The sequence below is a fragment of the Paramisgurnus dabryanus genome, chromosome 7, assembly GCF_030506205.2.
Source record: "Paramisgurnus dabryanus chromosome 7, PD_genome_1.1, whole genome shotgun sequence".
Lineage (NCBI taxonomy): Eukaryota > Metazoa > Chordata > Actinopteri > Cypriniformes > Cobitidae > Paramisgurnus > Paramisgurnus dabryanus.
This window is the reverse complement of record NC_133343.1, coordinates 6,305,397-6,328,256: the sequence shown is the minus strand read 5'-3', so window position 1 is coordinate 6,328,256 and position 22,860 is coordinate 6,305,397. Positions and strand designations below refer to the sequence as shown.

At 38.3% G+C, this 22,860-nt stretch overlaps 1 protein-coding gene across 3 annotated transcripts; it reads left to right on the top strand.

Annotated features, from left to right (window-relative positions):
• The first annotated feature begins 46 nt into the window (after nucleotides 1-46).
• Nucleotides 47-11,031, top strand: rasal3 (RAS protein activator like 3). Of its 3 annotated transcripts, none has more exons than XM_073815344.1 (18): nucleotides 47-978; nucleotides 1,516-1,643; nucleotides 1,725-1,800; nucleotides 5,519-5,583; nucleotides 5,726-5,811; nucleotides 5,901-6,027; nucleotides 6,134-6,232; nucleotides 6,316-6,990; nucleotides 7,064-7,208; nucleotides 7,301-7,445; nucleotides 8,309-8,545; nucleotides 8,693-8,894; nucleotides 9,014-9,105; nucleotides 9,240-9,498; nucleotides 9,583-9,690; nucleotides 10,158-10,348; nucleotides 10,446-10,530; nucleotides 10,639-11,031. In XM_073815344.1, exons 1-18 carry the CDS (start codon nucleotides 450-452, stop codon nucleotides 10,726-10,728), a joined length of 3,339 nt encoding a protein of 1,112 aa, XP_073671445.1. In that variant the 5' UTR covers nucleotides 47-449; the 3' UTR covers nucleotides 10,729-11,031. The 3 variants fall into 3 exon arrangements, with proteins under 3 accessions (XP_073671445.1, XP_065116253.2, XP_065116254.2); XM_065260181.2 differs by having other exon boundaries at nucleotides 48-978; nucleotides 9,237-9,498; XM_065260182.2 differs by lacking the exons at nucleotides 47-978; nucleotides 1,516-1,643; nucleotides 1,725-1,800 and adding an exon at nucleotides 3,820-3,959 and having other exon boundaries at nucleotides 9,237-9,498.
• The last annotated feature ends 11,829 nt before the right edge of the window (nucleotides 11,032-22,860 follow it).

Sequence of the window (22,860 nt, the reverse complement as noted above, 5' to 3'; positions counted from 1 at the left end):
ACCCACAAAATCAACTGACTTCCTGAAAGCTGGACGTCAAATGCACATTTCAAAAAGCGTCTCAGAGCTGAGGACCACAAAATGCATATTTCGGGCAAGGTGTACCAATTCAAGACAAGAATAGTAGCTTTTTAGGTCCACACGCTAGTCGACAGTAGACCACTGTGTTGAGAGTTGCAGTTAAGTTAAATGCAAATTCAGAATTTGAAATACCTTTAGACCACAAGACGTGCGTTACTATTGGTGGACGAGAGCTTGGAGATAAAGTACAGAGACAGTAACGTGAGCGGAAGATGAGTTTCTGTGCTTTTGAGATACGTGGAAAAGGAAAACTGAGATACAAAACATCTTTTAACGGTTGGTAAGAGCTGTACATTTTGAAAAAAACACAAACTGAACTTGCAAATCGTCCAGAACCTCAAAAGTTGGTCAAAAGATTTAACCTTAAGATGGGTACTAACAAAGAACCGAGCGCTGAGCAGTCAACTCCAGAGATTGAGGAGGAGATGGACCAGACACCTGAACAGAACGGTCCAGCTGCCGAAGAACCGCAGCAACTACTCAACACTTACAAGTGGCACACAGGGGCCAAGACTGAGACACCGGGACATGGGACGATCGAAAGGCTTGAGAAAGGAGCTTCAACCAAATGGAATAAAATGCAGAATTGGCGCAAAGCTCTGAGCGAAGATACAGGAGAAAAGTCTTCAACTCGGGGAGGAGGTGAAAGTCCGGCAAAATCAGAAAAACCGGTGACTTCGAGGAAGAATCCTTTCCGAAGAGCTCTTTCGGAGCCGGCGGGGTCCCTTCTGTCTTCTGTCTTGTCGCCCTCTTCGGCATCTGGGTCCTCGAATGCGCAAGCATCAGGGTCCGGTTCCCAAGACATGAGCCATAGGGGTAAAATAAGGAAATATCTACAAACTGTCTCGCAGAAGTTGAAGAGGCCTCGTCTACAGAGTACCTCCGTCGCAGAGCAAGGTAGAAACTTTGAATTTAAATATTTTGTAAAATATAATTTCAAATATATGAAAAGTGTAAGAGGGACCTTAAAGAATTGTTCATGCTTAATGGCGCTAAATGTACAACAACAGGATGTACAAGAAAGCAAGCAAGCAGTAAAAAAATAAAAGTTTGCAAGGTAACACATGACCAATGAATATTTTAAGCGTTCCAGAGCAGTGTTTCCCAAATTAGTTATTTCCTTTATGTCATGAAAAGTTAAGGAGCTCAGATGCAAAAGCCGCTAAATGTCACCTCTATCAAAAATTAGATAATGATATTAACCGAATGCTTACGGCACATATTATACGTTCATCAAATACTTTCGCTTCAAATCTGCTTAATACAAAATGGCTTCAGGCCATTCAGAAATACCAGTTTGCTTCCCGAATCCATTAAAAATGCTCATTTACATAAAAAAATGTCAGACACAGTTATCGTGAGCTCTTTTTTTGTAGATTTTTAAGATATGTCAAATCATAACTTAGCCATAATTTAAATCTATTCATAACTTAGACAAGGGTGAACCTGAGAATCAAGAGGTTGTTCGACTCTCCTGGGCTCCTCAACAAGATGTCCCTGTGTGGGACATCAGCAGCTGTTCACTTCAAGACGGACAGATCCTCATCCCACGCGAGGAAGAGGTACTGTAACTGATACGTTCGCTGCTGTAATGCTTAAGTAATAAAACTTATGCTGTTTTATTTTTTATTTTATCTCTGTAGCCTATGACTAGGGTGCCGAACCGTGGCAGTGGTCTCTCCAGGCTCAGTCTTCAGAACATCAGTGGAAGCCACATTGGTCAGTTTCACATCTGTATTTAATCATCCAGTTATTCAATGTTTTCTGAGGTGAAGCGATTGGTTTTTCTTAGAAAAAAATGTTTGTTTTAAACATTATGAACTGCGGCCGTACGCATGTTTACAAGGGACTTGAGGTAAGGTTAATGGCTGACCTCTTAACACAGCGTTAGAAAAACCCATCAATTTACTTCAGAAGATATTTCATAACTGTATTAATGCGTTTTTTTTTTTGTGGGTTAATGCACTTTTTGGAGCTTTAAAGGGGTCATGAACTGGCTTATTTTATTATTTTGTCCTATTCTTTAGGGTTAACTAATAGTGTTAGAAAGGTTTTTGTTTACCTAAAAAAAACCTGTTATAATAAGTAAGTAATAGGCTTTTTCTTATTTTTTATACCTTTATTTTAAAACACACGTTTTTGTGGGTGTGCCACATGGAAGACTTGGAAATAATGCCCACTGCTCTTATTGGGTAACATTTCAATGCCCCCGTCTGTGCATGTGTGGAATTGCACTGTATCTTTGATGAGGTTGGTGAAGGCAGGCAGAGGCAGCCGATCCAAGTGCAGCATTTATTAAACAAAAACATGAAACAAGATCATCTAGAAACAGAAAAGGCCACAGAAACCAACCCATTACGCTGACAAAGGACAACTGAAACACTAGGCTATTTATACACAAGGGGAAATAAGGTAACAAGAAACACCTGGGGAACAATCAGACAAGGACCAATGAAAAACAGAACTACAAAAGACTACAAAACATGGCAGACAAAACAGAACTTCAAAATAAGAGACACAGAACGAGATCATTACACGCACATTGTGATTATTTAAAGGGATACTTCACCCAAAAATGAAAATTACCCCATGATACTCCCCCAAAGTCATTCGAGATGTATATGACTATCATCTTTAAGACAAACACAATCAAAGTTATGTTAGAAAATGTCATGGCTCCTCCAAGCTTTATAATGGTAGTAAATGGTGCTACTTAGTTTGAAGCCCAAAAAAGTGCATCCATCCTTCTCAGAAGTAATCTGGCTCCAGGGGGTTAATAATGACCGATTTTGTACGAAAATTATCCATATTTAAAACTATAAAGACTAGCTTTTCGTAAGGGCAAGGCGCATTCTATACTCTTTTATGAGACGTTTCCAACGTATGATGCGTAGTGACGTAGTGAAGAATGCAGATAATATAAATATATAAACGTTTATACATTAGTTTAAAAAAAAATTTTAAACATGCTTTTTATGAAATTTTGTGAATGTCCTGTTTAAGCCCCGCACACATTTGGTTTTAACCAAATACAGGTACAGATACAAGCCATTTTGAGATTGCAACAGATACAGATATTGGCTTTGCTGCACATCCCTAGTAAGCACACGTTTGACGGTGCCCATTGACTACAAATACTGTCGTTTTGATGTCGTATTGATGTATCTTGATGATCAAAATAAAAAAAATGTTTTTAGACCAAAAATATACAATTTCAGTCAATTTTTTGCTTTAAACAAGCAAAAATATCTACTTTTTTTCTTAAACATTTAATTCAAGAAAATGTTTCTCACCCCATTGGCAGATATTTTTGCTTGTTTTAAGCACAAAATGACTTAAATTTTGTAGTTTTTGTCTAAAAAATAGTTTTTTTTAGGTCATTTTTCTCGTTAACAAAATACATCTTGACTTAAGATTTTTTTTTTATATTTCTACCGAAAACAAGACAAAAGTACTAAGTAAGAAAGTCAGGTTTTGCAGTGTAAAAGCTCAAGAAGTATACAAGAAGTTAATAATACCTAAACCGTTTCTGTATCCTGCCTATAAAAACGTTTAAACTTGTTGACGACTGAGAGACATTATCTAGTCACTGATTGCCTGTGTTTGAATACTTTATCTAACATCACTTTAGTCACTAAGGAAATGGTTGACGTGGCGGTAAGAACGTGTGCTTATACAATTGCTTCCTTTGATTTCGGAAGATAGTATCGTAACTGGGTGTACCATAGCAGAGGGCAAGTAAGGCCGAAGGGTTGTGCTGTCTAATTCGCTCAGGCTAAGCATGTAGGATACTCCCGTTAAAAAAAAGCCTGTAAAAGGGTTCCAACTATTTCAAAAAATGGGTTTCAGGCGTTGGATTGTATGTGGAGGGGCACTGGGTAAGCAAAGTGATTTCTGTTCTAAACTTCCGTGCTTTCTTATTTTCTGAATCAAATTATTTGCTGGAGAAGATGAGCAAGATAGATAAAACTATAACCTATTCAGGAGAACCGTTTGTTATTTTGTAATTTATTTACAAAAAACAACATTTATGAATTTAAACCGTATAATCGTAAACGTGTAAATGGTAGAGCATTGTGTCATGCACAAAAGGTGATAGGTTTTATCTCAGAGAAACACGTAAAAAAAAAACTATACCTTGTTATTCATTATAAGTCGCTTTGGATAAAAACAGCTGCCAAATGCATACATGTGCATGTAAGATGCAAAAATTGGGACCACATAATTTACTAAGCAACAAAGCAATTCCAGAATTATGGATGTAGCTGTTTCAGTCCAAAAATAAAACATTATTTTTCATAAAATGTATTTATTACCAATTTACTGAACCATCTGTTTATATTTTCCTAAACGCCTGATGATATAGTCCAGACATAAAAAATATCAGTCTATGCTTATGTTTTATATAAAAAAATATTCACGTGTTATGAATGTAACGGAAAATTACAGTTTTTGGGAGACTACATCCTTTGTAGGAATTCTGTGAATTAAAATGCACAAAGCAGAAGTAACAATACTCAGCAAATGGAGGAGTGTCAACTTTTAAGAATCATTGACTCTTAAGAATCGTCAACTAAGAAGTAGGTAAAAAAGTAAAAATAATATTTATTTTATTTGAATTTTCTTGTGCACATTTATAAGAAAGAACAACATATGCATGTGACATTCCTCTGTTATGCATGTAACCATTTTTAAAGCGCCACTTAAAAAAAAAGTGTGAAAACTTCTCGCACTTCTATATAAGCCACCAAATATTGATCATATATTGAGATATCAGTATGGTTAAAAACTTTTGGTAAAAAAAACATAAGTTTTGGTTGACATTTGTATGTACTTGCTCAACTTTTCCTGCAGCTCAGTTGCTAGAGCATTGCGCTGGCAACACAAAGATCACAGGTTTGATTCTTAGGGAAGAAACATATTAATAAAAATAAATAAACATCTATAGCCTGAATGCACTGTAAGTCACTTTGGATAAAAGTGTCAAAATGTAAATCTGCCTGATGCAGGTCTTTGCTGATCTCCAGCTTTCTCCGATTTTTGACAAATCTGTGACTTCAAAGAGAATTAAGTGCACCCTAGATGTGATTTTTGTTTACTGTAATAAACAGTATTCAGGAGAACTCAACAAAGATGGTTATGTTTTCTGTTAAACTGTAAAAAATTGATATGATGCATATACGGAGGAAGGAAATGACTACGCTTCCTGTCATGGTTTTAAAATCTGCGATTGCAATGAGATTAACCATTTTTGCGCAGCATTCCATCTCACAAGCTTAAAAAACAGGAAGACATACATACACATGGTCATTAAAGCCTAAATAGTCCAAAACATTTTGAAGATCTTTTTCTCCAAAGAAGAAACAAACATCAACTTGTAGTATATATAAGTGCATACACAGAAGTATTCTAATAAAATTTTCCCCCTTCTCTCTAGAATTAAACCCGGATCCTGTGGTCCCCCCAAGCGGTGCCAAAAAAGGCCAAGATGGTGGCGTCAAAGTGAGTACAAATAAGTGTGCCTAAAACATCTGTACAAATCTCTGACTGTTGCATGAATGCATAACTTTAATGACAACCAGTTTCTCTTTTAAACCTATTCCCGCTACTTTTTCTTTCATTTTATTTTATTTTGTACCGCCAGGGTATGATCAAGCGCCGCTTACAGATTGATGAAAAAAGAAAGAGCAACACACAGCTCAATACTGCAGGACTAAGCAGTGTTGGAAGGTGAACCATAATCATAATACTAACATTACTAATTAATTTCTTGTTGAGCAAGCATGTCAACAGATATTTTCTGATCTTTCTCCACCAAGATTTGGTTCCAAAGAATCTTTATCCATTCCAGTGAGTGCTGCAAACAGCCTGGATCTGAGTGCAGACCAGACCACCATCATCAGGCCTGTCCATAGCTCTATTCTAGGGGAGAAGTACTGTTTCCAAGTAAGCTTTCTCTTTTTATTAAAGTGTTAAAAATGTTTCAAATTATTTCAATCCGAAACTTGAAATTTTTGTCCCTGTTCTGCTCTACTTCTCCAATTCATAAAAGGTCATCAACTCTGAAAATATCCACTGCTTTGGATGCACCTCAGCTGCCGAGCGAGACCGCTGGATCGAAGACTTGCGCCGTGCCGCTCATCCGAATAAGGTATAATATCCTTGAGCCTAAAGGGCTAAAAAATTTGCAACTATTTGTTTGTGTCTAAAAATATTGCTTTGCTTCTAATTCAGGATAACTGTGAACGCACCGAGAACTCACTAAGCCTTTGGGTTAATGAAGCTAAAGACCTTCCCCCCAAGAAGCGGTATTACTGTGAAATCCACCTTGATGGTACACTGTATGCTCGCACCAGCAGTCGGGCCGTAGGGAAATCCGCCCCGCGCTCCAACCATTCGGGCGATGGAGGGTCTGGAGCATCTGGTACGGGCCATGGTGGTGGTGGTGGTGTGGGTGGTTGCCAGCTTTTCTGGGGTGAATTTTTCGAACTCGACAACTTGCCCCCGGTCACCCAAATTACCCTGCACCTCTTTAGAGATGAGGACCCCAAAAAGAAGCGTTATTCAAGAGACGACTCTATCATGCATCCTCTGGGAAGCGTGGCTCTTGTTCTGGCAGACATAAAAGGACGGGCCTATCAGGAAAAATGGTATCCCATCATTCCTTACAAGCCCACAGGAACAAGTACAGCGAAGGACCAAATTGGACCACAAGCTTTGCTTCGTGTCAAGGCTAAATTCCAGAACTTGAAAGTTCTGCCTATCGAGAGGTACAAGGAATTTGCGGAGCACGTCACCGTGGATTACGTGGGTATGTGCAGCAGCTTGGAGCCTCTCCTTAATGTACGAGAGAGAGAAGAACTAGCGGGGGCACTTGTTCATGTACTGCAAAGTATTGGAAAAGCTAAGGTGAGTGGAAATGGGTGGACAAAGACAAATAAGTTTGATAAGTCTGGTACTTAAATGTTATTTGCACATGCAGGAGTTTTTGATTGATCTCGGCAGCGCAGAAGTCGAGCGTCTGGGAGAAAATGAGGCTTTGATTTTTAGAGAGAATACATTGGCCACGAAGGCTATTGATGAATACATGAAATTGGTGGGACAAAAGTATCTCATTGACACACTTGGTAAGAAATATTCTAATGCACCTCTCTTGCTATAACACTGTACGTGTCCTCCTCTTTACCTGTGTCTCCTGTTATATCATCTTTACCCACAGGTGACTTCATAGTGAGATTGTATAATGGATCGGAAAGCTGTGAGGTAGATCCACAGAAATGCTCTGCCTCTGATCTGCCAATCAACCAGAGGCATCTAAAAGAGACATGTGGCGAAGTTGTTAAAAGAATCACTGACATGCAAGAGTAAGAACATAAGTTACACCCTCTACAGCATGTGTCTCCAACCCTGCTCCTGGTGAGCTACCTGCAGACTTTAGGTGTTTCTCAATGTCAAGGATACTTCCTTGGCAGGACTGGTCCTTCCAAGTCCCTTCTATTAGAGGCTAGGCGAGGCTCCTCTTTAGGATTCGGAGAACACCTAAATGGAACAGGCTAGCAAGTGCACGCCATTCCATCATTACGTCAGTGAAAAGCTGTGCTTGAGAGGGCAAATAGCGCAAAGTCTACACATATTCATCCTTTCCTGTATATGGGATATTTCTCGAACAAAGGACTCAGTCCTTGGTTGAAATTCCGTGGATCCTTGACATTGGAACGGTTCTTCGACGGATGTTAATGATGTAGCATCCTCAAAATTCTGGCTTCCAAGGATCCTTCCTTGACATTGAGAAATACCTTTTAGTTCCAACCCAGCTCCAACACACCTGTCTGTAAATATCCAGCAACCCTGAACACCTTGATAAGCTGCTTCAGCTGTTTTTCAATGGGGTTAAAGCTCAAGTCTACAGGACAGTAGCCCACCAGTAAAGGGTTGGAGACACCTGCGCTACAGAATAAATGTGACCCAGTATGTGAAATCCTGGCCAAAGTCTCAAAAACTAAATCTGGAGATTAGAACCATCACCCAGTCACTCACTAATCTTACTCAGACAATATTAAAGATATCAAGGTTATATTTTCACAGAATGCTATTTACTTTATGTAGCCCAGACTCTTTGGTGCTTTAGTAAGCATTATGTAAATCCCAAAAGACAATCATTGTACTGAATATTGTACTGCATAATCATTAACTATCTAATTTTGCGTTCCTCCCCCTCTATAAACAGTTCATTTCCCGCAGAGCTGAATGAGATTTTTGCCAGTTGGGTTTCAAATTGTGAGGAACGGGGTCAGACAGACATCGGACATCGTCTCATATCATCATCTCTTTTTCTTCGATTCCTGTGCCCGGCCATCCTAAGTCCATCACTCTTCGGCCTCACCCAGGCCTACCCGGAGCCGAGCACCCTCCGCACTCTTACACTGTCAGCCAAGGTCATCCAGAACCTTGCAAATTTTACTTTGTAAGTCTGATCCCTAAAGAAAATCTTCTTTTTCAGATTCCCATGCACCCTATCATACATACCATACATCTTCCTGTTAACTTGCCTCAGGTCTACAAAACAAGATGTTTGTTCATTAAATATACATGTGGGTTTCTATTATTATAGATTTGGTGAAAAAGAAGAGTACATGTTCTTCATGAATGAGTTTCTAGAACAACACTGGGAGCCAATGCGTGGCTTCTTACAAAGAGTGTCTAATCCAGAAATTGAAATAGCCATGGCTCGATTTGATGGTTATGTAGACCTGCCCCTTCGTCTAGCGGTCCTTCACAATCTACTGGTCGATATTATCTCTCCAATGAAACAGGTAACAGAATATCCCAAAACACCTGGGCTCATTTAAGCAAACCCTTTTGGATTATCAGATTTATGATGTTCTTCTCCCAAATGTTTGTGCTCATGTTCTAAAAAATATATTGTCCATAGGACACAATAGACAGCCTCCATCCGCTGCCCTTGATCCTAAACCAGATCACAGAATTCCACGGTCAAGATGCTCAAAGGATCCCTGTTAGCAGGTGAGGTTATGGTACAATACTTAACAAACTGGCCTGACAATTTTTGCATATATTCTTAAGGAAATGTTGCTGGTCTGCAACAAGATTTTCAAATACCCTTCTCATCTTTGTCTCTGTTTTTGCTGAAACAGCAGCTATGGAGTACCGAAGCCACTGTATGTACCACCAAGAGAATTGTCCAAGTACACTCCCTTACATAACTCCATGCAACAGCTTCCAGTAGACTCAAAGGCCAGCCAAAGCAAGGAACGTCAGAGGAACCAGGTGAAACGGGCTTTGAGCGTCCCCAACAGACGCAACCAGCATCAGGTGGTAAGGAAGCAGACAAGCAATGAAGATTTGCCTACACAGTGCCAGGATGAAGAACGTGGTTTGGCAATTTCATTACCCGACGTAAGCGTGGTCCAAATTCACTTTTCCATTAGAATGTGGTTTCAAAAATCAAGAATGTAATGCTTTTTTTATCTGTGTACACAGAAAGCAAACAACAGACGGCCAAACCCAGTAGAATGGGAGAAGAAGGATGGACAGAACAAGCTCTGTCAACTGCCCGGTCAAAAGGAGGAGCAGACAAGCATAGATAGGGTGAGTTTTACTAAGTATACTGTTAAAGTAGCCGGTTTCATGACTGTCTATCCATCCATTCTCTTAACCACAAACCTCTTTTGGGGGTTATGGGAAATACTGGAGCCTTTCCAAACTATCCTAGGCTGAGGCAGAGAAACACTCCGAACATGTGCCTAGTCCATTAAACAGTATCGGCTGTCTCATGCACTCTCAGAATAAAGGTACATATGCTTTATACCCTTTTAAAAGGTTAAATGTTTAACCTAAAATGTAAAAATTGGCACCAAATCTCTACATATCTGAACTTAAACAGGACATTTTAAAGAATACTACCCCAATGACAGCTTTTGTACCTTTCATACTCACTCTGATTTTGTAATGGGTAGCATAAGTTGACAAAAAACTGTTGTTTAAACAGAAATTTTATCGAGAAAGTGATGTATTAAAATCCCACAATATGTTAACAAATGTTTGGTGTCCCATAGCAAGCACAAGAGTTGGCTACACTGCGTATAGGCATGGAGCAGGTGACAGAGCGGGAGTTGGAGGCGGAAAAGCGTTTAGAGGACTTCATCGCTTTGAGCCAAGAGCAGAATGCACAGCTACAAGCAGAAGTTCAGGAGCTCCGAAATTTGTTGGCCATACGTGAGGAACAACTGGCGAGCACAACCTTCAGGTGAAGACAATTTGGAATTTATAGTGTAAAACTAATAAATACTTTGTTTGCTTGTATCTAATGATACCAATCTTCTCTCCCACACTTATTTGTGCAGACTGGGCGTCATAGAGGAGGAGAGAGAGGAAGATGAAAGAAAGCTCAACGTCGCTGTGGCTGCGGTAGAACGGCTGAATGTTTTGGTAAGTGGTGTGGTTTTCCCCTCAACCCATGTGTACAAATGCATGTAATTTTGTGTGTGTGTGTGTATAGGGTTACCTTAACACTGGCATTTGTGTGTCTAACAACAGGAGGAGCAGATTGCTGGATTAATGAAAGATGTTCACCAACTCAATTCGGTCAATGGCGATGGCATGAAAAAGGCTTACATCAATACCTAAAAGTAAAAACAGGAAGTAAAATCTGTATGGCGCTACATGCTACCATTTTACACTGTGAATAGTTAGTTAATCATTTTTTGCTTGCCATCATAACCAAATCTAAATGTCAATATGACTTCAGTAATGGTTTGTAGTGTCAACAAAATTCATACAAAATTGAAAATATGACACTGGTTTCTCCATTTATTCATTCATCCTGAGCCTCAAGTTTACCATCTTAACATCTTTAAAAAAAAACATAGAAAAGATGTTTTATTTTCTTACTCTGTTTTGTATATAAAATAAAACGGTGCTTTAACCAAATCAACCTGATCTATTGTTTTCATTTATTTTCCTGTTATTGTCTTAACGTGTCCCATCAGTTCTGACTGCATGCAAGCCACCCCAAACCACTAGACAGACTTTCATTTGTGGCAGCTGCTGTGGGTTAAAACAATGGTGCACTTTTAATACAAGTTTAATGACTGATTTTATGTAGTATAATGGTAATTACCACAAATACCTTTGACTATTTTTTCCAAGTGTGTCACACTAAATATAATTTTCCAGACATAATTTTTTGTAAATATGAATTAAAAGTGAAAACTGCATACCTAAACACTGTCTCTCCTGACCAGAGTTGGGTATAACGCGTTACTGTGTAACGCATTACTGTACTCTAATTACTTTTCCTGATAACGCAGTAACGTAACGCTTTACATTTTAAATGTATGTAATTTGATTACAGTTACCAATGACAACAAAATTACGTTACTAGCGTTACAAATTAAGTGTTGAAAAATTAATTAAAATGTATTTTAAAATGACGTTATGCCATTGCACGGCAACGTCTGCGAGCATGCGCGCAGCGTCAGTTAACGAGCATATGCTTACTCACTCGTCTGAGACGCAAGCAAATGACTGCAGTCAAGCCAGCCGCCACTCCGAAAAAGACGGTCAAACTAGCCCCCCGTTTTTTTTCTGTGTGCACATAAATGAGACATTACGGTAAATGCACGAGAGGAATGATTTCAAAATAAAAGTTTCTCACTAAATCTGCTGATATTTCTGTTGCATTATGTGTCTGTTATAAGGCATTGCTAGGGTATTATGGTTGGTTGCTAGGCTGTTTCTCTTGCATTCTGTGTGGTTGCTAGGGTTCTATAAGTGGTTGCTAGACTGTTTCTGTTGCATTCTGTTTGGTTGTTAGGCTGTTTATGTTGCATTATGTGTCTGTTTTAAGTAATTGATACGGGTATTATGGGTGGTTGCTAGGCTGTTTCTCTTGCATTCTGTGTGGTTGCTAGGGTTCTATAAGTGGTTGCTAGGCTGTTTCTGTTGCATTCTGTTTGGTTGTTAGGCTGTTTATGTTGCATTATGTGTCTGTTTTAAGTAATTGCTAGGGTATTATGGGTGGTTGCTAGGCTGTTTCTCTTGCATTCTGTGTGGTTGCTAGGGTTCTATAAATGGTTGCTAGGCTGTTTCTGTTGCATTATGTGTCTGTTTTAAGTAATTGCTAGGGTATTATGGGTGGTTGCTAGGCTGTTTCTCTTGCATTCTGTGTGGTTGCTAGGGTTCTATAAGTGGTTGCTAGGCTGTTTCTGTTGCATTCTGTTTGATTGTTAGGCTGTTTATGTTGCATTATGTGTCTGTTTTAAGTAATTGCTAGGGTATTATGGGTGGTTGCTAGGCTGTTTCTCTTGCATTCTGTGTGGTTGCTAGGGTTCTATAAGTGGTTGCTAGGCTGTTTCTGTTGCATTCTGTTTGGTTGTTTGGCTGTTTATGTTGCATTATGTGTCTGTTTTAAGTAATTGCTAGGGTATTATGGGTGGTTGCCAGGCTGTTTCTCTTGCATTCTGTGTGGTTGCTAGGGTTCTATAAATGGTTGCTAGGCTGTTTCTGTTGCATTATGTGTCTGTTTTAAGTAATTGCTAGGGTATTATGGGTGGTTGCTAGGCTGTTTCTCTTGCATTCTGTGTGGTTGCTAGGGTTCTATAAGTGGTTGCTAGGCTGTTTCTGTTGCATTCTGTTTGGATGCTAGGCTGTTTCTGTTGCATTCTGTTTGGTTGCTAGGCTGATTCTGTTGCATTCTGTGTCTGTTTAAAGTCATTGCTAGGGTATTATGAGTGGTTGCGAGGCGGTCTCTCTTGCATTCTGTGTGGTTGCTAGGCTGTTACTAGGGTTGTATGCGTTGTTGCTAGGTTGTTTTTGTTGCATTCTGGTTACTTGCTATGGTATTGCTAGGGCTTTTTAAGTGGTTGCTAGGGTATAGCTTTGGTTTTGTATGCAATTGCTAGACTGTTGCTAGGGTATATGGGTGGTTGCTAGTCTGTTTCTCTTGCATTCTGTGTCTGTTTAAATCGTTGCTAGGGTATTATTGGTGGCTGCTAGGCTGTTTATCTTGCATTCTGTGTGGTTGCTAGGCTGTTACTAGGGTTTTATGCGTGGTTGCTAGGTTGTTTTTGTTGCATTCTGGTTGCTTGCTATGCTATTGCTAGGGCTTTTAAAGTGGTTGCTAGGGTATATCTTTGGTTTTCTATGTGATTGCTAGACTGTTGCTAGGGTATATGGGTGGATGCTAGGCTGTTTCTGTTGCATTCTGTTTGGTTGCTAGGCTGTTTCTGTTGCATTCTGTGTCTGTTTTAAGTCATTGCTAGGGTATTATGGGTGGTTGCTAGGCTATTTCTATTGCATTATGTGTGGTTGCTACGCTGTTACTAAGGTTTTTTAAATGTTAGCTATGGTATAGCTTTGGTTTTCTCTGTGATTGCTAGACTGTTGCTAAGCTATATGGGTGGTTGCTAGGTTGTTGTTCTGGCATTCTTTGTGGTTGCTAGGGAATTATGGCGGTTGCTAGGCTGTTGCTCTGGGGTTATGTGTGGTTGCTAAGTTGTTGTTGTGGAATTCTGGTTGGTTGCTATGCTATTGCTCTTGTTTTCTGGGTAATTGCTAGACTGTTGATAGGGTTTTATTGGTTATTGCTAGGCTGTTGTTGAGATATTATGGTGGATGACTATGAAGTTGCTAGCATATTAAGGGTGGTTGTTAGGCTGTTGCTGTGACATTCTATGTGATTGCTGGGCTGTTGCTAGGCTACGGTATTTAAATTGGTTGCTAGGATATTGTTATATTTTCTTGGTGATTGCGAAGTTGACCTTTGCTAGGGTATTTTAGATGGTTTATAAAATTGCTAGGCTGTTCAGGGTAGTTAACACAGAACTGTTATGCGTATAATAGAGAGTCAGTGAGTGAATGATAGGTAGTTGCTACAGCATTATGGGTGGCTGTTAGTGTTACTAGTTGCTGGGTTTTTCAGGGGATTGACAGAGCATTGCTATATAGTTGATAGGGTATTTAAATGAGAAGGTTCTAAAATATCCAACACATGCTGTATTTTTATATATTTAGTTAGATGTTAAAGGAACTACCTGTTTCCAAAGAATCATTCCATCTCTGAAAGATGGTACACCATCTCAGGTTGTCACTCATGCAGTATCATCACAGTCTGATATGCTGTTTTTAAAATAGAGACCTCTAAGATGTCCTATACACTCTGTATTTTCTATACATTTAGTTAGATATTAAAAGAAAACTACCTGTTTGCACAGAATGATTTTACCTCAGAGTGACAGTATACCATCCGAGGGTGTCACTTACACCGTATCAGGCCAATCTGATATGGAGTTTGTAAAATATAGCTCTCCAAAATAACCCAAATACACGTTTATTTTTATAAGATCAAATAGGTGCTTAAAGGAAACTACCTGTTTGCACAGAATGATTTTACCCCAGAGTGACAGTATACCATCTGAGGGTGTCACTTACACCGTATCAGGCCAATCTGATATGGAGTTTGTAAAATATAGCTCTCCGAAATAACCTAAATACATGTTTATTTTTAAAAGATCAAATACCTGTTTAAAGGAAACTACCTGTTTGCACAGAATAATTTCACTTCAGAGTGACAGTATACCACCTCAAGGTGTCACTCACAAAATATCAGGCCAATCTTATATGGAGTTTATAAATTACAGCTCTCCAAAATATCATAAATACTTGATTGTTTCTATAGATAAAATAGGTGCTTAAAGGAAACTACCTGTTTGCACAGAATGATTTCACTTCAGAGTGACAGTATACCACCTCAAGGTGTTACTCACAACATATCAGGCCAATCTGATATGGAGTTTGTAAATTACAGCTCTCCAAAATAGCATAATTTTTAATTATTTCTATAAGATCAAATAGATGCTTAAAGAAAACTACCTGTTTGCACAGAATAATTTCACTTCAGAGGGACAGTATCCCATCTCTGGGTATCACTCACAACATATCAGGACAATCTGATATGGAGTTTGTAAAATACAGCTGTTCAAAAGAATTTAAATACACATTTTATTTTAAAAACTCTGCATCAGATTGACTTGATATTGTGTGAGTGATACCTTGAGGTGGTATACTGTCATTCTGAAGTGAAATTATTCTCTGCAAACAGGTAGTTTCCTTTAAAAATCTATTTGATCTTATAGAAATAAACATGTATTTAGGTTATTTTGGAGAGCTGTATTTTACTAACTCCATATCAGATTGTCTTGATATTGTGTGAGTGACACCTTGAGGTGATATACTGTCACTCTAAAGTGAAATTATTATGTGCAAACAGGTAGTTTCCTTTAAGCATCTATTTGATCTTATAGAAATAATTGAATATTATGCTATTTTGGAGAGCTATATTTTACAAACTCCATATCAGATTGGCCTGATACAGTGTAAGTGACACCCTCAGATGGTATACTGTCACTCTGAAGTGAAATTATTCTGTGCAAACAGGTAGTTTCCTTTAAGCACCTATTTGATCTCATAGAAATAAACATGTATTTAGGTTATTTTGGAGAGCTGTATTTTACAAACTCTATATCAGATTGGCCTGATACAGTGTAAGTGACACCCTCAGATGGTATACTGTCACTCTGAGGTAAAATCATTCTGTGCAAACAGGTAGTTTCCATTAGGCACCTATTTGATCTTATAGAAACAATCAAGTATTTATGATATTTTGGAGAGCTGTATTTTACAAACCCCATATCGGATTGGCCTGATACGGTGTGAGTGACACATTAAGGTGGTATACTGTCACTCTGAAGTGAAATTATTTTGTGCAAACAGGTAGTTTCCATTAAACAGGTATTTGATCTTATAGAAATAAACGTGTATTTAGGTTATTTCGGAGAGCTGTATTTTACAAACTCCATATCAGATTGGCCTGATACGGTGTGAGTGACACATTAAGGTGGTATACTGTCACTCTAAAGTGAAATTATTATGTGCAAACAGGTAGTTTCCTTTAAGCATCTATTTGATCTTATAGAAATAATTGAATATTATGCTATTTTGGAGAGCTATATTTTACAAACTCCATATCAGATTGGCCTGATACAGTGTAAGTGACACCCTCAGGTGGTATACTGTCACTCTGAGGTAAAATCATTCTGTGCAAACAGGTAGTTTCCATTATGCACCTATTTGATCTTATAGAAACAATCAAGTATTTATGATATTTTGGAGAGCTGTATTTTACAAACTCCATATGAGATTGGCCTGATACGGTGTGAGTGACACCCTCAGATGGTATACTGTCACTCTGAGGTAAAATCATTCTGTGCAAACAGGTAGTTTCCTTTAAGCACCTATTTGATCTTATAGAAATAAACGTGTATTTAGATTATTTTGGAGAGTTATATTTAACAAAGTGCATATCAGATTGGCCTGATACGGTGTAAGTGACACCCTCAGATGGTATACTGTCACTCTGAGGTAAAATCATTCTGTGCAAACAGGTAGTTTCCTTTAAGCACCTATTTGATCTTATAGAAATAATCAAGTATTTATGATATTTTGGAGAGCTGTATTTTACAAACTCTATATCAGATTGTCCTGATATGTTGTGACTGATACCCTGAGATGGGATACTGTCCCTCTGAAGTGAAATTATTCTGTGCAAACAGGTAGTTTCATTTAAACATCTATTTGATCTTATAAAAATAAACGTGTATTTATGCTATTTTGGAGAGCTGTATTTTACAAACTCTATATCAGATTGGCCTGATACAGTGTGAGTGACACATTGAGGTGGTGTACTGTCACTCTGAAGTGAAATTATTTTGTGCAAACAGGTAGTTTCCTTTAAACATCTATTTGATCTCATAAAAATAAACGTGTATTTGGGTTTTTTGGAAGCTATATTTTACAAACTCTATATCAGATTGCCCTTATACAATGTAAGTGACACCCTCAGATGGTATACTGTCACTCTGAGGTAAAATAATTCTGTGCAAACAGGTAGTTTCCTTTAAGCACCTCTTTTATCTTATAGAAACAATCAAGTATTTATGCTATTTTGGAGAGCTGTATTTTACAAACTCTATATCAGATTGGCCTGATACAGTGTGAGTGACACAATGAGGTGGTATACTGTCACTCTGAAGTGAAATTATTCTGTGCAAACAGGTAGTTTCCTTTAAACATCTATTTGATCTTATAAAAATAAATGTGTATTTGGGTCATTTTGGAGAGCTATATTTTACAAACTCCATATCAGATTGGGCTGATACGGTGTGAGTGACATATTGAGGTGGTATACTGTCACTCTGAAGTGAAATTATTTTGTGCAAACAGATAGTTTCCTTTAAACATCTATTTGATTTAATAGAAATAAACATGTATTTAGGTTATTTCAGAGAGCTGTATTTTACAAACTCCATATCAGATTGGCCTGATATGTTGTGAGTGACACCTTGGGGTGGTACACTGTCACTCTGAAGTAAAATCATTCTGTGCCAACAGGTAGTTTCCTTTGCACATGTATTTGATCTTATAGAAATAAACATGTATTTGATCTTATAGAAATAAATATGTATTTAGGTTATGTTGGAGAGCTGTATTTTACAAACTCCATATCAGATTGGTCTGATATGTTGTCTGTGACACCTTGAGGTAGGATACTGTCACTCTGAAGTGAAATTATTCTGTGCAAATTATTGACTTGATATTGTGTGAGTGACACATTGAGGTGGGATACTGTCACTCTGAGGTGAAATTATTCTGCGCAAACAGGTGGTTTCCCTTAAACGTCTAACTGAATGTATAGGACATTTTCGAACTCTCTATTTTAAAAACAGCATATCAGACTGTGATGATACTGCAGGGGTGACAACCTGAGATGGTGTACTATCATTCAGAAGTAGAATGATTCTGTGGAAACAGGTAGTTTTCTTTTAATATCTAACTGAATGTACAGAAAATACAGAGTGTATAGGACATCTTAGAGGTGTCTATTTTAAAAACAGCATATCAGACTGTGTTGATACTGCATGAGTGACAACCTGAGATGGTGTACCATCATTCAGAGATGGAATGATTCTTTGGAAACATGTAGTTCCTTTAACATCTAACTAAATATATAAAAATAATACAGCATGTGTTGGATATTTTAGAGCCTTCTCATTTAAATACCCTATCAACTATATAGCAATGCTCTGTCAATCCCCTGAACAACCCAGCATCTAGTAACACTAACAGCCACCCATAATGCTGTATCAACTACCAATCATTCACTCACTGACTCTCTATTATATGCATAACAGTTCTGTGTTAACTACCCTGAACAGCCTAGCAATTTAATAAACCACCTAAAATACCCTAGCAAAGGCCTATCAATCATTTAGAAAGACACAGCCTCAACGTCGCAATCACCAAGAAAACATAATATCCTAGCAACCAATTTAAATACCGTAGCCTAGCAACAGCCCTGCAATCACATAGAATGTCACAGCAACAGCCTAACAACCACCCTTAATATGCTAGCAACTTTATAGTAATCCACCATAATATCTCAACAACAGCCTAGCAATAACCAATAAAACCCTATCAACAGTCTAGCAATCACCCAGAAAACAAGAGCAATAGCATAGCAACCAACCAGAATTCCACAACAACAACCTAGAAACCAGAAAGAATGCCAGAACAGCAGCCTAGCAACCACCCATATAGCCTAACAACAGTCTAGCAATCACAGAGAAAACCATTTAAAAAAACCTTAGTAACAGCCTAGCAACCACACATAATGCAATAGAAATAGCCTAGCAAACAACCACAATACCCTAGCAATGATTTAAAAGAGACACAGAATGCAACAGAAACAGCCTAGCAACCACCCATAAATCCCTAGCTACGATTTAAAACAGACACAGAATGCAATAGAAACAGCCTAGCAACCACCTATAATACCCTAGCAATGACTTTAAACTGACACAGAATGCAATAGAAACAGCCTAGCAACCACCCACAATACCCTAGCAACGACTTAGAATGCAATAGAAATAGCCTAGCAATGATTTAAAACAGACACAGAATGTAACAGAAACATCATAGCAACCACCCATAATACCCTAGCAACGGCTTAAACAGACACATAATGCAACAGAATAGCCTAGCAACCACCCATAATACCCTAGCAATGAATTAAAACAGACCCAGAATGCAATAGAAACAGCCTAGCAACCATGCAAAATGCAACAGATAAAGCCCTGCAACCACCCATAATACCCTAGCAATGACTTTTAACAGACACAGAATGCAATAGAAACAGCCTAGCAGCCACCAATAATACCCTAGCAATGACTTAAACAGACACATAATGCAACAGAAACAGACTAGCAACCACCCATATACCCTAGCAACAGTCTAGCAATCATATAGAAAACCAAAGCTATACCCTAGCAACCACTTAAAAAGCCCTAACAATAGCACAGCATCAACCAGAATGCAACAAAAACAACCTAGCAACCACGCATAAAACCCTAGTAACAGCCTAGCAACAACACAGAATGCAAGAGAAACAACCTAGCAACCACCCATAATACCCTAGCAACAATTTAAAGAACCCTAGCAACAGCCTAGCAACCACACAGATTGCAAGAGAGACCGCCTAGCAACCACCCATAATACCCTAGCAATGACTTAAAACAGACACAGAATGCAACAGAAAAAGCCTAGCAACCAAACAGAATGCTACAGAAACAGCCTAGCAACCACTTATAGAACCCTAGCAACCACATAGAATGCAAGAGAAACTGCCTAGCAACCACCCATAATACCCTGGCAATGACTTAAAACAGACACATAATGCAACAGAAACAGCCTAGCAACCACTTATAGAACCCTAGCAACCACACAGAATGCAATAGAAACAGCCTAGCAACCACCCATAATACCCTAGCAACAGTCTAGCAATCGCATAGAAAACCAAAGCTATACCCTAGCAACCACTTAAAAAGCCCTAACAATAGCACAGCATCAACCAGAATGCAACATTAACAACCTAGCAACCACGCATAAAACCCTAGTAACAGCCTAGCAACCACCCATAATACCCTAGCAATTACTTAAAACAGACACATAATGCAACAAAAACAGCCTAGCAACCATTTATAGAACCCTAGCAACCACACAGAATGCAAGAGAAACAGCCTGGCAACCACCCATAATACCCTAGCAATTACTTAAAACAGACACATAATGCAACAAAAACAGCCTAGCAACCATTTATAGAACCCTAGCAACCACACAGAATGCAAGAGAAACAGCCTAGCAACCACCCATAATACCCTAGCAATGACTTTAAACAGACACATAATGCCACAAAAACAGCCTAGCAACCATTTATAGAACCCTAGCAACCATTTATAGAACCCTAGCAACCACACAGAATGCAAGAGAAACAGCCTAGCAACCACCCATAATACCCTAGCAATGACTTAAAACAGACACATAATGCAACAAAAACAGCCTAGCAACCATTTATAGAACCCTAGCAACCACACAGAATGCAAGAGAAACAGCCTAGCAACCACCCATAATACCCTAGCAATGACTTAAAAGAGACACATAATTCAACAGAAATATCAGCAGATTAAGTGAGAAACTTTTATTTTGAAATCATTCCTCTCGTGCGTTTACCGTAATGTCTCATTTATGTGCACACAGAAAAAAAACGGGGGGCTAGTTTGACCGTCATTTTCGGAGTGGCGGCTGGCTTGACCGCAGTAGCAAATGGATGCTATGTGAGCGGTGGTTGATCCTTCAAGTGGAATACAGACACATGTCCAAAACCTTGGCATTTCAGAGTGGGCTTTGCGCGATGACATCTGGTCTGCTAGAAGCGGTCGTACAGGTGTGTTTTTAAATCACTAATGTACAATAAGGTTTTATTTGTTAACATTATTTAACTATGTTATTTTATCATGAGCTCAATGCATGCACTGCATTAAGTAATCATATGTTTATTTAAACAATTACCAAAACAACTTTTAATTGTTATATTTAACGAACTAACATGAATATTAACATTCTTTAACTTGACCAAAAAGCCCTCGCGAATGCGACGACGTGTTAAAACTATAGTTTCTGTCTCCGCGACCGCGAATGAATGTAGATAGTGTAGCATTCAAGAGAAATGCACATACACTCGTTTAACTAAACTGCTGGCTTTATTTTAACAGAGCACCCGTAGGACGATGCTCACGCACATCCAGTCGCGCGCCCGCGCCAGAGCGTGCACAACATCATAGCCCAAAACAAAAACAAAAAAACCCTCCCCTCGTTGCACTAACCAATCACATTTCAGGGAATACATGGCAAAGAGAACAGAAACTCAGCGTTAACCCTTACAGAACAGAGTTGTAATAAACATCCAAGAACATCATTTTAAACACTGCTACAATAGATAGATAGATAGATAGATAGATAGATAGATAGATAGATAGATAGATAGATAGATAGATAGATAGATAGATAGATAGATAGATAGATAGATAGATAGATGTTAATGAATGCAGAATGTTTAATGAGAAATGTTAAACATCTGTAACTTATTATAAAAGCTACAAATATTTCTGGATCACTATATGACCAGTAATATTAGGAGGGGGCAAAATCACACCAAAAATAGCTTTAAGCATTCAAATATGCACTGTAATCATTACTGTTTTCAAATGTTACAAGAAACATTTTCACATTAACACTGCGTTTGGGTTTATCTGTCCTTGTTTCTGACAGTTTCACTTTGTAGTTTTTTACATTTGATGTTGTCAAAGTAACTTAAAAGTAAAGTAATTAGTAATTAGATTACTTTTTGCATGTAGTAATCAGTAATGTAATCAAATTACAATTTAAAAGTAGTAATTAGTAATTTGTAGTGGATTACTTTTTTTGAGTAACTTACCCAACACTGCTCCTGACAGACAAACATACATGTGCTGCGTCCGAAAGCTTAGGCAGCTGACTTGTTGCCTCGCTGCCTCATGAGGCAATGACTTCGGTGGCATGGAGCCAGCTCTGGGAAACGCATTCGGACAGCCTTCATAGGCAGCGTAATGGAATTCTGTTTGAAATATCAACAGAACGCGCTTTTATTATAATAAGCGTTATCACAAAGGTGTAAAAAGTGAAAATAAAACTTTATTTATACTAAATTTGTGCTACAGCCGCTTTCTAGGTCACCATTTTATTTTTTCAAACTAGACCAGGCTTGACCAATCACATTCCTGCACACGCCCATCTATAGAATTGTGGGACAAGAAGAAGAATGTATCTCAGGAGATAGAAATTTAAGTAGGCCTAAAACATTGGATTAGGACATACCTTGATGACTTCCTGCTTTGGAATGCTGCCTCAGAAGGCAGTATTTTAGAGCTTTTTGTTTTATAACAAAAATGAGACTTGTTAATTTTTTTTAGTTTACTTTAAGCCCCGCCCCCAAACAAACTCACTGATTGAAATATTAATTGATGTTCTATGTATATAAGATGAATAGAACCACACACAATATGAAAAAATGTGCCAATGACAAAAATTAATACGTCATTGACACACATACTATATTATCACTCATTCATATTTTCCATTTATATTAGCCTATATTTTTTATGACTTTTGCCTGATATGCCCACAACACATCTGACTGTCTTTATGTTATACTTAGTACTTTCATTCGTTAAGCCACTTTACCTCTTTATCTGATCTTTTTCCTTTAAATCAATCTTCATGACTGCTGTCGGTACAGCACATCAATCGTCGTCTCGTGCTTTTTTGAGG